The 17,832-nt window shown below is 34.1% G+C and overlaps 2 protein-coding genes across 3 annotated transcripts; one reads left to right on the forward strand and one right to left on the reverse strand.

The window, feature by feature from the left end:
* The first annotated feature begins 386 nt into the window (after positions 1-386).
* Positions 387-10,967, forward strand: LOC130625458 (potassium voltage-gated channel protein Shal-like). Its single transcript, XM_057440560.1, has 6 exons — positions 387-607; positions 6,314-7,463; positions 7,999-8,161; positions 8,802-8,930; positions 9,026-9,124; positions 10,258-10,967. Exons 2-6 carry the CDS (start codon positions 6,340-6,342, stop codon positions 10,708-10,710), a joined length of 1,968 nt encoding a protein of 655 aa, XP_057296543.1. The 5' UTR covers positions 387-607; positions 6,314-6,339; the 3' UTR covers positions 10,711-10,967.
* Positions 10,968-11,910: 943 nt separating this feature from the next.
* On the reverse strand, positions 11,911-17,521 carry LOC130625460 (piercer of microtubule wall 1 protein-like). 2 transcript variants are annotated; one of them, XM_057440561.1, is made up of 5 exons: positions 17,362-17,521; positions 12,713-12,806; positions 12,437-12,532; positions 12,269-12,335; positions 11,911-12,182 (listed from the first exon to the last, which is right to left on the reverse strand). In XM_057440561.1, the coding sequence occupies exons 1-5, from the start codon at positions 17,392-17,394 to the stop codon at positions 12,023-12,025; spliced, it is 450 nt and encodes a 149-aa protein (XP_057296544.1). In that variant the 5' UTR covers positions 17,395-17,521; the 3' UTR covers positions 11,911-12,022. The 2 variants fall into 2 exon arrangements, with proteins under 2 accessions (XP_057296544.1, XP_057296545.1); XM_057440562.1 differs by lacking the exon at positions 12,437-12,532.
* Between the last annotated feature and the right edge of the window lie 311 nt (positions 17,522-17,832).

The following is a 17,832-nucleotide window of genomic DNA, read 5'->3' on the forward strand; positions in this document are numbered from 1 at the left end:
CAGTCCAAAGTGTTATCATATTTGGACTATTTAGAGACCTGTTACATAGTAACAAACAATGGTCAATACATTTCGAAGATTCATGACGTCAATGATAAACGCATCTGCGAACAGTCTTCATTGACCATTAATCGATTATCTCATGTTAACCTTTCAACAAAAACACGATTCACAAGCAAAGAACAAGAGGAGAATGAAGATGATATAGCTAGTTAGAGTCTTTCTTATTAACAGCATGGTGCAATTAATCGAATGTAAACAAGATAAATTTTGTTGCCAGCTCTTTTTTCGCTCAAGGGTGAATCTGTATAAAAATAGCGAAAAGGAATCTGTGAACGAGGGATGTTATTGGACTTTATGTTGAAAAAATAGAAACAAAAACTTCTCCTTTAGGCGACATGTAAATTAAGCTGTAAGCCATCTGGTGTAAAACGAAAATGAATTTCTGAAGAATGAATTTCAATGGAGTACAAAAGACATTTTAATGTCTCCCTTGAATTAGATTATCTCGTTTTTGTAAAGAAATGTTTTATTTTTATTTTGGTAGTTTATCTTAGGTGCGACATCTTGGATGTAGCTAGTGCTTCCTAGCACGACATAAAAAGAGGTAGGGAATCTTTTTCTTCTTCTTTATTCAATTTGCGTCCTCAAATTTTTATTATTTGGCTTTAAAAGGCAACGAACGACAACGCCAACCTTGCCCAGAAGACTTTCTTTGACTTTTGCAACTGTTTGTTATTTTAATAACTGGGAACTAACAGGTCCTGTTATAAAGAAATGTCTTCACACTGTGATAGGATTCCATATAACTTTACTACGGTGTTTTCCTGCGTAGGTTAGGACACCTAGCGAACAATTCAGGGACAAATTTTAAATATTCCCCGCCTCCGTCATGTAGCGTAGGCATTTTCTAGGGAAACATGGAGGTGCACAAAGTATTAGTCACTTTCCTTTGTATTTTTATTTTTTAAACTGGTGCTATATAATAATCGTAGCTAGTTGTAAGTTGTAGCTAGCCGTATCTTGAACCCAGACTACCCATTTTGATGATAGCGACCCAAAAATTAGACTCTTTGTTTTTTCTTATAATCGGGCGGCGTCTCTCATATCATAATCCCTGGGATCGAGGTTATAAGATTTGGTTTGGTAAGTTTTAGTTAGTTTCGTAGTTTCGTTGTTTCAAATACATTTCTTCTTCTATGCATATGCGAGATTTACACTTGAAAATCTTCATGCTCGCATACAAGATATATATTTTTAATTTTTTTGAATCTAAAATTATCTTTTTAACTGGTTTCGTTTCATTACCTTATATTTTGTTTATTATTATATTCATATTTTATTTATTTCAAGCTATGTGTGTCGTTATCTGCATAAACTTTTTGTTTTTTTCTTCATTGCCCAACTTTCATTTACTTTTAAACGCAAAGCGGCGCGTAAACCCTGGTCTCTTGGCTCCTTAGCGGTTATTGCGGAGAGGTTGATAACCAATACGCTGCTATAGAACTAATCAAAAAGGAAGAATGTTTTGGTAACGATGTCGAGTCTAACACAAAGGGATATTTGACGCAGCTTTAAAGTAATTTTAATCTAGATGCATTTCTAACAGGGCCTTCTTTCAGAGCAGTCCACTGGTCCCGAGCACAGACTCGTTGATAATCAACTAGTAGACAATATAAAGCATATAACGGTATACAAGTAAAACATAGAGAATGGGAAGCCATTTATCCCTTGAAGGTTTGCTAAGTATTACATTCAAAGCGTTGTGTCACGGAAAAGATTCAAAGTAAGTTACTTGTGTATTCTCCGGGCTGTTTCTAGCCGTATTAATTTTTTTTTAAAAAACGCTATTGTTACCACTGCCGAAATCACTAGTACCAACAGGCGTATAAAACAATCATTGACGAAGGAAATATCAAGTCAGCGTTGGAGGAAGAAGGGGAGGGCAAAACTAGAAATACTTGCTATATAACGGTCCCTGTTTACTCGAACTTCTGTTGCTTTGTAGTGTATAACAGACGTCGGAAATTATCAAAATGTTTAGGAATACTTTAGTTTCTGTTTTTTTACTTTTTGATTCCTTAGCTCCGTCTAATTAGGTTACTACCAACAAGGGATCCTCGTCTCCGGGACTATATGCTTCTCAACTACGCTGCGCTTTCTAATAGTTCTAGCCACGGTAAAAGGTGCTGAGGTCGAGCTTGAAAACAAGGATAAGTAACGCTCGTTTAGCCACCATTTTTGTTCCACTGGCGCCTAATTATAAAACTGGTGCTTCGCAACTTAAGAAAATCGTTAGTTACCAATCTATGTTTTGTGTTATAGAAGTCCAATATAACTCTTTAAATGCATATCATTTGATGATATTGCGGTTTAAACTTTTTTAACTTAACCACATCAAGATCAGGTAAAATTTCGCGCTTCTAAAACATCCCTAAAATTTGGGCGTTGGCTAGCTCGCATAGGTTCTTCACGTTCCTAAAAAAACTATTTTAAAGCCCGTAATGGGTAATGTAGCTATTATATTTAAATGCATTATCATTGTTTCAAACGAAACATAAAATGTTGCACTAATGCCTCTACTTATCACTCTTCGCCCTTTGATTGTTGAGAGGTTACTGTTCTTGATTGCTTTTTGTGAGAAAACAAAGTATGCTTATTAGGAAAAAAAAATTAAACAATAAATGGATATGGAGATCTTTTAGGAATATAATTTTATGCGATTCACAAATTTCGTTAGCTGTGTATATTTTTTTAATTGGGAGAGTATTTTGATTCTGGAAACTACGGACTTGACGGTATAGTATAAGGTAACCGCAGCCTCATCCCAGGGCTTTTTTTTCTTTCTGATAAAACGATATGAACGGCGAAAAAGAAAATTTATTTCGTCTTGCCGTCCCGTTATAAAAAAGAGACAAAGACCACGGGGGTCGAGGTTTAGGTAGAAGAACATCTCTTTACAATAACTACATATTCTCGATATATCTTTTTTACTCTTCTTTACTAAAAAAAACGTCATTCACGGCGAAAAAACAACCGAAGTAATATTTTAGGCAGAGACGGTGTAGCGGTAGCGCATTTGGCTTGTACTCATAAGGTTTCGAGTTCGAGTCCCACACTTCGGTGCACTTTATACGTAGTGTTGTCAGCCCATTTGATGCCAACTACTCACCGCCAGTCGGCTTGTGTGGTAGGCAAACAAGTTAGAGCAGTGTTATGCGTATTTCTAGCCGTAATGTACGTTACTTACTTACCAAAACCTTCTCGTTAAACAACAAAGAAATAGCTTTGCACATGTATATGGTACTTATAATGTCTCCGCTTACGCCATGACTTGAAAATTAACGTCACTAAGAACAGTAGTAACAAGGGTAACTTCGTCTCCAGACCCCGTTGTCACTCTTTTTATGCTAAAAAAGAGTGAGACTTTATATCACAAAGAGAGAAACAGGTCTTCATGATAACAATGGTAAGCAAGACACAAAACCATCTTGTCTAATAAAAGAAACTCTATTTACAACCTCGTCCTCAGGGCATCTTGTGTGTTTGTTTTATCTAAAATGAGGACGGTGGTAGCAACATGTTTTGATTTCCTGATATAAAAAATACAACAGGGGCTGGGAACGAGGTTGTTCTATTTTATGTCTTCTAAAATTATAAAATACCATAAAGTTACAGATTTAAATGCTCCTTTGGCGCATTCTATGTCGTGACCGCTAAATTAATTGTGTGGAAAGAGCAATGGGAGAAAAATAGCAAACTCGTTCCCAGCACTTTTTAGGTTTTTTTATTCCGTCCCAATGAGAAAAACCTAAAGAAGCGCTGGGAAACGAGTTTGGGAGGAACAGACAACTGATAGATTGAATATACCTCAAAGATGTTAAATTGCTTTTATTCATTCTTTCATAATGGTAGATTTTATTGTAAAAATAAAAACATTAGATTAAACACGCTTGACACGGCGTTTCGACAATGATAACAAGTTTATTATGTAAAATACACCAAAGAGTTGAATAACTACAAAACAGATCTATTTTTTTTTTTTTATTTCAATAAAAATAAAAAATAAACCTATTTAAAATAAAACTTTAATTTTTAACGCACAAAAAAGAGAACATTTAGAGCCCTGTAAAACCACAAGAAATTATTTTTAAGCTATTGCTTATTGAATAAAGTTTGAGAAAAAAAAGAAAGATAGTAAAAAAGCAAAAAAGCAAGAAAAAAGAAGGTGGAAAAGATGGAAGGGAATTGCGTAAATAAGAAATAATGAAGAAATTAATTATGATATTACTCTAGAGAATCTTTATAAGAAGAATTCGTATTCTTTTCACTTTTATAAAGTTTTTAATCACCATTTGTTCGACTGTTACTGTAATTGTTACTCGATATCACTCGATTGTTACTCGATACTAATTTACTTTTACTCGACTGTTATCTTATTGTGATTTTACCTTTACAACATTTTTAATGAATGCATGGTTTGAGTTAACTGCACCTTCTCAGGTAAATATCTATTTAGAATGGTGAGTATAGGGTATAACAGTGGACAATGGTAGGTAAAGGAATAATATTACAATTTAGGCTAGTCGTCACGCCGTGGAAAAATCTACGAGAAACGATCAGTCGGTAAAATACACGGGAATTCACATATCTCTTTTCGCAGCTACTATGTTTGTCTCACAGACAGTGAGTGTAATGCTTTGAAAATATATTGCATTTGCTCCGTGCACACACACATACACACACAAGCAGAATACGGGTACAAGAAGCTGATCGTTACTATTTCCATTCCTTTTTCCATCCTCGCGAAGTGTAGGTAGGTTACAGTGCTAATAACACCGTGAAAAAAATTCGTGTAAGTCACTAAATCAAAAATCAACAGCTTGTCCTTTCAAAGTCGTTTTAAGAGTCTTTATTTTTTTCTTAAATACTGAGAATGAAATAGCCCGTTATTCACTGTGTGCTTTCTCTACCGCAGACAAAAGGCAAATTCCATTCCATTCCAAGAGCTCTTTGAGATAAAAACATCGGTTCATCTCAGAGAGATATAGGATGTAGAATGGGCAAACTTTGTTATTACATATTCAGGTAAAAAAGTGTTTGTGGAGGACGCATTTGCGGGTTTTGTAGTTCTTGTAAAATTCGCAAAAAATTCTTCACGAAACGTTTTCGTCCCTCAAAGTATTTGGAGCCCTTAATTGTATTTTGATATATTAGAAAAACTTTGTTGTTGCAGACGAAATATGTCTTGTTTTACAATAATATTTCAAAAAGTGAATTTAATGTACGTCATTAAAATAAATAATGAGCATTCGATGATTTATTAACAATATTTTGGTTGAGCTCTGTAGCGGGTTGTTTTTCGAAATATTCACTTAACCCCAACTTTTTATTTATTTATTCATTTTAACGGAAAATAACGAAGGTGTCAGTTAATGCTTAGGTTTAATACAGGCTACCATTTTGTTTGGCGCTAAAAAAGCATGTACGTAGAAGATTTATTTCCACCTACTGTATAAACAACAGCTTAATAATTGATATCAGTGTTTCGAATTTATTCTCTTTCTTCAGCTCAAATTAACTCTTGAACGAGGAAAAAGAAACTTAAAAAAGAAAAATAGTTTTGAAAGAATATGTTAATTTTGTTTGACGTACTAACCAATGTACACACATTGAAAAGTTATTCATTTCTAGCAGAAGAAGAACAAGGAAAAGAGGATTCTCAAAAACTCAAATTTAAAATTCTAAAAAAATATTAGAAAGTACAAAAGAAGAAATGTTGGAACTATATTTTAATTTTTTTGCAGTTTTTCGGTATGTTTTCGATACTACAAGTGAAAGTTAAATAATTCCGAACTTAGAAACTAATTTTACTTGCTCAAGTTGTTCCCTGTAATACATCGGTGTAATTGATCATCTAAGATACTTCACGTGTGTAACATAGAATGCCTCTGACCGTGATTACGAGTATTAAGAGAGGGAGTTTGGATGATGCAAGATATGTAAAAGACGATCCAAAACAACGTCGACGTTATTGACACGATACTGACACGATAATAACACGATAGCGCAACAACGGTTGTTGTTTGCATAACCAACCACGTTACCATTGTGTTTGTGTAACAATAAGAAAATCTGGTAACAAAGTTGCTTTTAGAAAATAAAATGTGTAGAGCAGAGCTGTACACATCCACATACGTACACATCCTCGTGTACCCAGTGCTCCTGTATCTTCTACGATGTTAGAACGATAATAAAGTGGGCTTTAAAACAGGGATATTTGCCTAACGATATTTTGATATTTTTATTTTAGGGTATGTATTAAATGAGTTTGCATGAATGCGCGCTAAAATGTCGGGAGACGTTGGTGCATGGATCGGTTGTGCCCGGGCAGCTGCAATTGGTTGGGTACCCTTATCGAATACGACGAATGATCCATCACATAAAAAGCCTATTGTACGAGAGGCTGTAAAGAAAATCACTATCAACGTATCTGGAAGGCGATACCAGACATTTCAACACACTTTGGAAAAACACAGGGATACTCTGTTAGGTAGCCCTGAAAAAGATTACTTCTTCGACCAGACAACACAAGAATATTATTTTGACCGCGATCCAGATTTGTTTCGATATATTCTGAATTATTACCGAACCGGGAAACTTCACTATCCAAAAACTGAATGTGTTGCGTCATTTGAAGATGAGTTGACATTTTTTGGCGTCAAGCAATGTCATGTTTTCACGTGTTGTTGGGACGATTTTAATGACAGAAAGAGAGACTGCGATGAACGCGTGCATGATTTTGAGGGCACAAGTGACTTGACGGTTAATTCAAACCAAGACGGGGGTAATCCTGAAACTCGCCATTTTCGAGAACGATTGTGGAATTGGTTTGAGAATCCGCAAAGTGCTATCATTGCGCGATTGTTCTACTACGTCACAGGTTTTTTTATTGCGGTGAGTGTGGCCAGCACAATTATCGAGACAATAGAATGTGAAAAGGGAGAGATATGTGGCAAGGTCTATCATGATGTGTTTTTCTGTATTGAAGCGACGTGCGTGGTTGGGTTTACTATAGAATACTTTGCAAGACTTTACGCTGCACCGAGCAGATGGAAACACGCTCGAAATACATTGAGCATTATAGACCTCGCAGCTATCCTACCATTTTATATTGGTTTGTTTATGACTAATAGTACTATTAGCGGTGCTTTCGTCACTTTGAGAGTGTTTCGTGTTTTTAGAATTTTCAAATTTTCAAGACATTCCAAAGGTTTACGCATTCTTGGATGCACTTTAAAAAGCTGCGCCACGGAACTTGGTTTTTTACTCTTCTCTCTATCTATGGCTATTATTATTTTTGCGACTGTTGTTTATTATGTCGAAAAGGACGAACACAACACCGATTTTACGAGTATACCGGCAAGCTTTTGGTTTACGATTGTAACCATGACAACTCTAGGGTAAGTATTCTCTCCACTTTGCCATCATATGCTTTTAGGTTATTTTCTGTAGCGACATTTTATTTTGAGTTTAAATCATGTCATTCAGCTTCTTGTGGTAAGAGTTGACATTTATGACCGCAGATTTAAAGTAATTTTAATCTTTCATTTAAAAACATATTTTGCCAGCCTTTTAAAAATATATTTTGAGATGGCAAAAATTTGTTTTGCCGGTTATATCAGAGAAGTTTTTGAGATAATAAACTTATAGGAAGGATTATAGGGAGGGTTTAATAATTCAAGTAAAAAAAACTTGATTTTGTCTCAGTGAAAACTGTTTTGGCTATAAAAGTAAATTTATAATAATGTTGGCCGGAAATTTAATATTTCTTTACAGAATGCAGGTTCGGCTGTGGTCTAACCTTTTTTTGTTCAAATTTATTGTTCTGAATACTATTTTTTTCTATTTTTTAAAAGTTGAAAACATGATTGCTAAATACCAAACAAAAGTTTCGAGTTAAAGCATTCCGCAATATTGCATGAATTTTTCTGATAGATATGGGGACATGGTTCCAAGTACAATTCCTGGAAAGATAGTTGGCAGCGTGTGTTCTCTGAGCGGAGTATTAGTTATTGCGCTTCCTGTACCCGTCATCGTATCTAACTTCAGCCGAATCTATCTTCAGAATCAACGTGCTGATAAAAGGCGTGTCAATCAGGTAACATAACGACACTAAATTATACGCTTTCCACCGAGAACAGAGGTGGGCGTAACCCTCGACAAAATTAGGAACGCCATCCGTAATTTTCATTGTTCTCTCGTCCCATGTCGCACAGAGAAAAAAATGTGACTTTTTTAATCTTTTTCTCATAAAAAAATACTTCTAATTCTATTGAAATGCAAAGTGGTTGCACAGTACGTGTGACCGTGCAACGAACAGCTATACTTACTAACATTTGGGGCTTTAAATGTGTGATTCTTAGCTTGAGGTCCAGGGGGGGGACAGCTTCCCCACTTAGTTTCCCAAAGAGCTTAGGAAAAAGCTGTTTTCTCTTTTCTAGTACAGTAAAAGTTTTAAAAAGAATTTGAATACTGTAACATTTTAGTCAATCTTGAGGTCCTAATCTCAATCATGGTGGGGACTCTATATATTGGTTCCCCACTTTCAAAACCAGACTCTTCAACCCTTATACCGATAACTACAACTACCTCGTCTGTATGATTTCCTACTCTTTTTTTATAACCTCAAAAGGAGACGAGGCCACGGAAACGTTTTAAAATTCTAAGTAACACATACTTTTTGTTATCACCCTTCTATTTTTTATTTTATACGCAATAAAGATGTCATTCTTTATTAGAAAATGCGCGCGGATGATGAAGCCGGCAACGAGAAATGTGGTCCAACTGAAGGCGCTGGTACCGGAGAATTATCTGACATGTTTAGAAATAAAACGGTGAATGGAAAGAAAGAAAGTTTATTAAGTATGGTAAGTGTGAACACCAACCTCGTTCGATGGGAATTTTTTTTGCTTTTTGGATTTTGAAAAGCTGTAGTTTATTCCATTAACTTTTCATTATTTAGAATGGAAATACGGAGCTACGCAGGCTAACCAAATCAAATTCAATTCTTAAAAAATCTGAGGGAACCAAACGTTTGATGCGACAGCATAGCTCAACAATTGTAAGTTTTTAAAATGTTGTTGTGACACATTCTCACATTTTTTTTTCAGCTATTTCTGTCTCACTGTTACAAAGGAAAACGAAATTTCATTTTTTATTTATTTCGCTTGTTTTGAACGCATTTGATTGTTTAAAAGTTAGTAAGTTTGCATGCTGTATGTTCCTAAAGCTGTTAAAAATGATAAATTTAACAAATTGAGCGTTAAACATCTTCTAACCACCTTCAACTCAAAGTACAATATTTCATAATGCATGAGTAAATTCCGTAAACACATCAAAAGAATCATCCTCGTTCACAGGGTCTCTTGGTCCTCAGCCATTATTACAGAGCGACCGAATCAAGAAAGGGAAAATGCCCTAGGAACGAGGGTGCAAAAAATGCAATACAAGTGAATCAAAACATGATGTTGCGAAATTAACTTCACTCGAGCTCGTTCTCAGCAAACTTAATTCCATTTTAATAACGTGAATATATTGTTTAGTAATAATAGCGCCTAATGCCTGATTTTGAACAAAACAATACGTATGGCACTTTATAGCGGACAACTCTAGCGAACGTTATTTAAGGGGCCCAATCAACATTTACCCTTACAACTGGCCTCTCTATAACGGATGAGGCCAACAAATGATAATATAAAACAATTATTGTAAGAAACTAGTCGTTAGCCCGTGGAAAAATCCACGGGTTCGCCCGTCCTTGTTATACTGTATTGCGTGCGTCTCGCTACCTGCGCAGCTAAGCTACCATTTTGCGTGACAGACAGACTGACGGACGGACAGACGCATACGGGTATTATAATATAGGTATTTCCCTGTCCAATTGAGGCAATCATAGTTAAATTACAAGTTTTCTGTACTTTTTAAACAAAGAATGGCATATTTACAATATATTCTCCCAAACCAAAGTTCTTGACACATTTTGTGATCGACTAAACTTAACTGTGACACTCTGGAATAACTTTCTAAAACAATAAACCTATTTGGGGAGAACAGATACCTCTTCATGGAGGGCACCTTTTAGAGGTCATATGGTGTCCGCTATAATGAGGTTTCACACCATATCAACTATGGGATTTTTGTTCAAAAAATGATTGATTACCTTTATTTTTTCACTTTTTCTTATTTCGTTGTCAGGATAATCGGTTTTTTCGAAAAGGATGCCGAAAAATATCACTCCCTGAACGACAAGCTCTGTTAAACAATAACAAAAACGCTCAAATAGGAAGCATATATCCTGACCAAATGGCTGAACTAAAACGAATTAAGCAACGTACCAGACCGAGAAAAATCTCGCGTTCACAAAGCGAGTCTAAACTTCAAAGGAATAAAACACTGTCAAGAGACTCATCTATGGAACACACAACACAAGTGAAAAGTAGAAAACTATCGGTGCCTGTTCAAGCGAAATACCCTTCTATAGTTGTGGATGTAGTCAATGATAACAGACCAACATTACATGATACAAATCCAATATGGCCGAAATATAATGGTGGCTTGCATGTTCCTGTAACAAAATCTTTATCAGCTTCGACGGGGTATTTCTCCGGTGGATCTCAGGCTACTTTACACGACGAAGATGTAGTATAACCAATGAAATAATCTGATATCGGAACTGAGGCGAAGTTTAAAACCATAACATCCGCGAAAAACCTTGAACATGTTTTTTTCAACCCGTTATGATACAATGTTTCGCTTGTCGTGTTGTTACAGAGAAATGTTTTACCAGTCTTGTAAATAAATCTTGCCTATTTACATGTACATTAATTTGTAAATATGCGGAATTGAAAAATTTGTCTAATATTTAAATATATATATATATTAGGTTAGGTTATTAGGTTAGTCTACTGACTTTGTTTTCGCTTTATCTGGTTTTGCATCGAAAATTAAACTCACACTAATATCATAGGCATGAAAGAGCCCTGGGGAAGAGCTTGCTATATCTTACGTTCCCTTATCTTCAACTTCTAATAATTTCAAACGTTTCACAAAATCATCAGTCAAGACAATTAACATTTTGGCAAGAATTAGTATTTGATGACATTTTGTTTCTCAATTTATACCATTTTTTACAAAAAATATGCGGGAGCATAATTTTTGTAAAGTGTGTAGTTAGAGGTAAATTCCAGGAAAAAAATTAGAGTAAATCATTTCTTAAATTAAAAAGGAAAAAAACTTCGTGGGAATTAATTTTCGCGAATTTTGAATTCTCCAATAATTTTCGCAGGAAAAAAACGCGAAATGTTTTTCAAATTTTAATTCCAAACACAAAATGTTTACCAAATTTTAGTTTGAAACAGCAAAATGCTTTTCAAACTTGGTTCGAAACAGCAAAATGTTTGTCAAATTTTAGATCGAAACAGCAAAATGTTTTTCAAACGTTAGTTCGAAACAGCAAAATGTCTTTCAAATTTTAGTTTTGAAGCAGCAAAATATTTTTCAAATTCTGGTTCGAAACAGCGAAATCTTTCAAACGTGCTTCAAACAGGAAAATGTTTTTTTTAACACTTGTCCATTAACCATTTCTATTACTAACAGAAAGTTAAATAGAATGACAAAATATTTCCCGGGGGTGATGACGTCACACAAAAAAGCTGACGCCAGCAACAAGTTACTAAGTTACCCCCTTTTGTCTCATACTGAAATTGTGTCAAGTTTTAACTCATAACTATAGCTCTGTCAGAAGTTATGGACCACAGGCACTTAATGCCCCTTCTCTTCCCATTAGGCTTTAAGAAGTCCATATTAAATAGAGTTAATAGTATGCTGGTCAGGCAAATACAAAACGCATTAAATAATTTGTTTAATTAGTTAAAGCATTTATACAATATGTACTATATTATTCACAAAGACAGAGAAAAATATAACATCATTCAAGTAAAATATATATTATCTATAAAATCTAAAATATACCATCGAACTGGCTAGACACTGGATTCTTATCAACAGAAGTGTTCAGCGAGTAGTTGCGATACATTCCACACTGTCCTAAGTGTTCTGAAAATTTCTGACTCTTCGCATGAAACGTTTGTGGCATTACATGAACTGTCGGCTTGCGATTTCTGAAATAAGGAGACATAAAGTGACGAAATTGATAGACATATGCCTATCACATGCTGCCCCATCTATATATAGTATCAGAACATACCCGTATTCCATCGCACTGGTCATATACATCGGATGAGGTTGTTTCATTCCATAACCTTTAAACATATCTAATAAAAATTTTATAAGTAAAATTTGAACTGTTGGTTCACTTTTTTTTTTGCATTGAAGTCTACAGAAAAATGGGCAATATTGATATGTGCATACAGACCTTGCTCTGGTCCTAAGGGAGGTACAGATGCATCCACCGTGGTAGGACACGAGAAAACAGGGTTGCCTACGTTATGATGACTTTCTGGCAATGTTTCTGTAATGGAGAAGAAGAAACAAGAAATCCACTTTGATCAATATTATTTCATGAAAAATATCACATAGGAAATATCTCTATTTAACAGATAATTTTGAATTTATGTACTACCCATTTTTCTACGAACTTTAAATGCCAAGATTTTTTACGTTGTATAAAGAATAATAATTATTTTCATACCTGGCTTGTCAAAACGCTCAGGAACATCTCGAACTGTGTAATAATCTGATGTTTTTGGATTATTTCCTGGCTGTGTTTCTATATACTCCTGCTCCTGAAAAATATATAATTAAGCACATTTTTTTATACTAAAAAGCATTTTGAGATAAAATTATGAGGATATCATATTGCTTATAGTGTATTGTATTACTAGAATTCGAAAAAATCTCTGATGTAGCTTATACATATACCCAGTATTATATGAGAGTCTAAACTTCGTGATTTCACTGCCATGCCAAATTTCTCTATTCACTGGTAACCTGCAAGTCTAGGATCTACTATATTACTAATTTCGCCAGTACTGAAACTTGTGTACTTTACAGAAAAAAAGAAGTCTAAACAGTGCTAGGTAGTTCAACAATGAAAATAATTGTGTACGGTGAGGTACGCATTATAAAAGCCTTTTAAATTTTGTTATCATTAATTAAACACAAAACAACGCTATATCTCTTATAATAATACAGAGATTGTGTCTGTTTGTAACAGGCAAAGTGGATATCGTCATTTTCCTTTAATGTCGCCGAAAAACTTATGTCTAATATGTTAAATTTTCTGACGTTACGGCGCGACGTCAATAACACTACTTTAACGTCAATATCCTATATTAAATTAATGAAGCCATTACAGTGCACCTAAAACTTAGAGGCCAAATAACTTTGAAACGAGAAGGACGTCAATCATTTTTCACCGCGTAGGTAACTAGTGAGCACCTAGGACCAATTTGGGTAATTTTCCAAAACCTGGTTCCCCAATCCGTTTCGGAATGGACGGGTTGATGACGTCATCAAAAAACCTTTAAACCCCAATATCTCTGCAACGGTTTGTCAAAAGTACATGATCCTATACATTTTCTTGATCATCGTTTTAAGGTCTATACGATAAAGGTAAAAGGGATATAAATTTCTGAAAATTTTTTTTTGTACTTTTATTAGGAACTTTGCCGACGTCAGCAAAATTTTTAAACCATTATATCTCATTGACCATTCATCAAAACACGTGATTACACACATTTTCTTGATCAGCGCTTGAAGCTCTACACAATTGAGGCAACGTAAAAACCAGGTTCTAATTTTTTTACAGATGGGTTGCTGACATCATCAAAATTCAAATGACGGTTCCTTTTTATTTTTATCTTGCCTCAGTTGATTTTTCCATGGGCACTATCGACTAGTATATATATATATACACACATCAAGTGACCAAGACATTTTAGGCCTTTCTTTTTTGCTCGAACCTGCTTAAATAATTACCCCGTTCATCAGCATTTTTGCACAGAAGTTCTAAGAGTTGTTTTAATTTTGCATCAAGAACATTGGACATATCTGCACAGACAAAGAATATTAACAATATACCGCAGTAATATTAAGTGGAAAAAAACAACAAGCACTATTGATACACTCTGCTCTCAAACAGAGAAGTTAATAGTTGTGCAAAAACAATTTCAATACATTTCCAATCTTGTGTTACTAAAAAAATATACATTAGCGTAAATAGCCAATTTAGCCTATGTGGTCCTTTCTTGCTTGTCAGGATGTGCGTGCATATAGAGAACTTTGTAAACATTTCAACTTATCTAAAACCATAAAGTTATATAGTGAGCAGAGTTGCTAAATCATTGCAAGAGCCATCTGTTTACATAATCACGTAATAAAGTATGTAAAAAAGTGTATTACCTCAAAATAGCTCCTAAAGGTACTACGTTGTAATATTGTTATTATTATATTTTGCCAGAGTTTTTAAAATTGTCCAAAAAGATGACATAAAAATTATTTGGGACGAATTAAAATTGAGCATACATTAAAAAAAATAACCCCTCCTAAATATTTAAAAAACTTGCTGTTTTCATAATTGATGTTGCTGTTTTGTAATCACAACACGTTTATCGAAAAACGATTTTAAAATTATGCTGTGAGTATTTTTTGTTTTGTTTGCATGTTTATTTAACTCATATTTAACACTAAAGAACATTTTTGTTATTTTATGCATTCTTTAATAAATTTCTTTTAGATGAAGTTTAACTTTTACAATATTGCACAATCTTATAATAAATTCCCAATATGATGTGCGGAAATAAATTTAATCTTTAGTACATATCAAAGAAGATAATTTATGACAAAATTTTAGTTTTTGAAAATTAGGATGCAAACCAGGAATTACCTTATTCCAGTAAATTAAAGAAGTTCAAAATTCATGTTAATTAAATGTCCCTTATTATTAAAGCGTGATGTAAATATCCAGTACGTAAAATACACGTTACTACTGCAGTTAATTTCCTTTTTGGTAATTTTGTGCTTTCTTAATTTCCTTGAATACGTTATATGCAAAACTGGATCCCAACCCTCAGGGTGTATAAAGGGTGTTTAAAGAGGGAAAACAACAATCTAGGTAACTGCCTATTTTAGCCTGGACATACTGAGAATGAAGTTGCAATAATTTTCGAAATGTTCTGTAAAATGAATTAAAATTTAAGAAAAAATAAAAACAGTTTTAGGTTGAATAAGTAAAAAAGGTAAAATGGTTCACTAGCTAACTTGTGAACCGTTTATCGTAGAGTTTTCATCTCATAGCTATGTTTCAACAGTTTTGTTACAATGCTCCTGTAGGGTAACTGCATAATGCACATAGTACAGCCCCTTTAAATAAAGAACCTGTAAATTCTTAGGACAAATGATTTCATTTTGACTACCATACTACACGTACAGTGTGGGGCACTTTTTAATTGGCTCATATTGGGGAAGTCTGTTGTACTCTTTTTTACCTATTAGCTACCTTGTTTGAGCAGGTATATAAATATTTAATGAATTTTGAATGGCAGATTTAAGTAACATTAATTAGCAGGACAAGGAAGGGTTACCAAAGAACAAATGCTGACTTTTAGTATTACAATTTAAAACCCATGGAACAGGAATGAGAATTTCATTGTATGTGTTTTTAGTTTATGTATTTTTGCAAGGTTTTGGTTAGGTTTGGCTTTTATTTTTGTTTCCAGTGCTTCTCACAAAAAAATCAATCAATATGAACAAGTTCAAATAAAAAACAAGAACCATATTCCTGTTTTAGTCAGGTGAAGGGTGTCTTCCATACTCATGTTACCACGCATAACGTTGTTTGGACGTTTTAATGATTGAGAGATCTGTTATGGCAAGTAAATGACATTTTTAGTTTGTCACTAAAATTTTTGCCATATTAATTAAAGTTATTGATAACATACTAACCGGCTGCAATACCGCTACTGCTTCTTTTTTTTTACAAAATAAAAATGTATAAGCAACTTTAACTTGTGCTGTGGCAGATGATATGTGAAGGGGTGGGTTTAAAAATGATGTCCAAACAAAATATTATATATGTGACAAATTTGAAAAGGAAAGAACTAACACAGGTGGTAAAATAGGTGAGAAGAAATTATATACTTGAGTTGTAAAGGCAAGGGGTGATGGCAATTAGCTGCCTACACCATATAAAAGTGCAAGCAATATTTTATAGTTCTACGCCTGTCAGGAAGATTAGGAATTCACTTGCAGTTACTTGCGGTTACTACCTTTTGCTGATACACAGACAGAAAGTTGCATAATATAATATAAAGACAAAAAAGTTTGTTTTGAAAATGTGTACCAAATTTTCAATCTAGCATTTACTATGTCAAACTAAAATTCATAGTTTTTTTCAATAATGCAGTTCTCACAATTTGTTAGGAATTGTTTAAAATAATTGTGGTCTAAAGGAAATCCTGGCAGGAGTATTAATAGAGCCAAATACCCAGCCCGTAAAATTAGAATTTTTTATCTCTGCAATAACACTGCCGATGTGAGATACATTTCAACTGATTTGCATGATTGCCTGTTGTGTTGTGTGGAAGAAGAATCTCTGGACTTCCTTTTAATATGATATACAATTTTTTCTATTATTATTGCGAATTGAAGGGCAACACTGTATTTCTGTAGCTTAAATGATTTAAGTCAGTGATAATTGCCTAATACACTAAAAATCAAGCGTAATTATTCTTCAGTCGCAATGAGTGGGAGTAGCTCAAACAATTCTACAATCGTTGTTTTTACATCAACAGTGTCGAATGCCGACCAAAATTTTAGACGCTGAATACCACTCTTTTACCATGCCACTTTGGTTTTTGCAGATACAATGTGGACAAGTGAATTAATAGATATTTGGTGTTAGGGTGAAACAAAATGTAATGGTTCTAATATTAGAATATTTGCTCTTCCCATTGCATTTGTTGTGATCAAATATTACCCCAATATACACTTTTATTTCATATAAATAGATACTTGTCTTCTTTAAAGAAACCAGCACTCTAACTCTACCGTCTTCTACAAAAAACTGTTACTCTACAGTATCTCAGTAAAAATTATTTTTCAAAATGACTGTACTGTTGTGATCGAAAAAAGGTGTAATACTTTATTCAGTTAACAAATATCATGCTAATTTCTTAACAATCATTATACAGGCCATTTTTGAATTTAAGTTAACAGCTGGAAGTGCTGATACTGGTGCCCTAGCTACGTCCCATTAAATTCAGTGTTCATAGTTATATAGTTAACATAGTTAATAATATAGGTACTCAAAAGCATTGCTGGTGAGGCGAAAACACTTACCAATTTCTTTTGTAGTTTTTCTTTCTGAGACATCTCGTTACGCAAGTAGAATCAGAAATAATAATTAATTTTGTTCTGTGGGCAAAAAACAAGGAAAAAACGTGCACTTCGCTTCGCGGCTACGGGAAATCTCGGTTTGTTTTGGTGCCAGTGGAAACGTTCTTTTTTGACAAGTGTGTTTTAAGTTGACAGGTACACTAAATTCTATAGGCAATAATTGCCTATAGTTTTTATATCTAGAAACCAATAAATAGATCCTTCAGGCCTCTCTACTTCTCAAGACAAAATTTTTATTTTCTGAACATTTGAAATTGGGATTATATAATAAAGCAGATTATTATAAATAAACTATTTATATTAAAATCATGCAAATATATATCGCTAGATTGATTGCCAAGATAGGTTGAACTTTCTAGGTCGTTGTGTGTATATGGCGGCTAAGCTGTGAACCGCTTGTGGTTATAGGTTACT

This window comes from Hydractinia symbiolongicarpus, chromosome 14 (assembly GCF_029227915.1).
Source record: "Hydractinia symbiolongicarpus strain clone_291-10 chromosome 14, HSymV2.1, whole genome shotgun sequence".
NCBI classification, from domain to species: domain Eukaryota; kingdom Metazoa; phylum Cnidaria; class Hydrozoa; order Anthoathecata; family Hydractiniidae; genus Hydractinia; species Hydractinia symbiolongicarpus.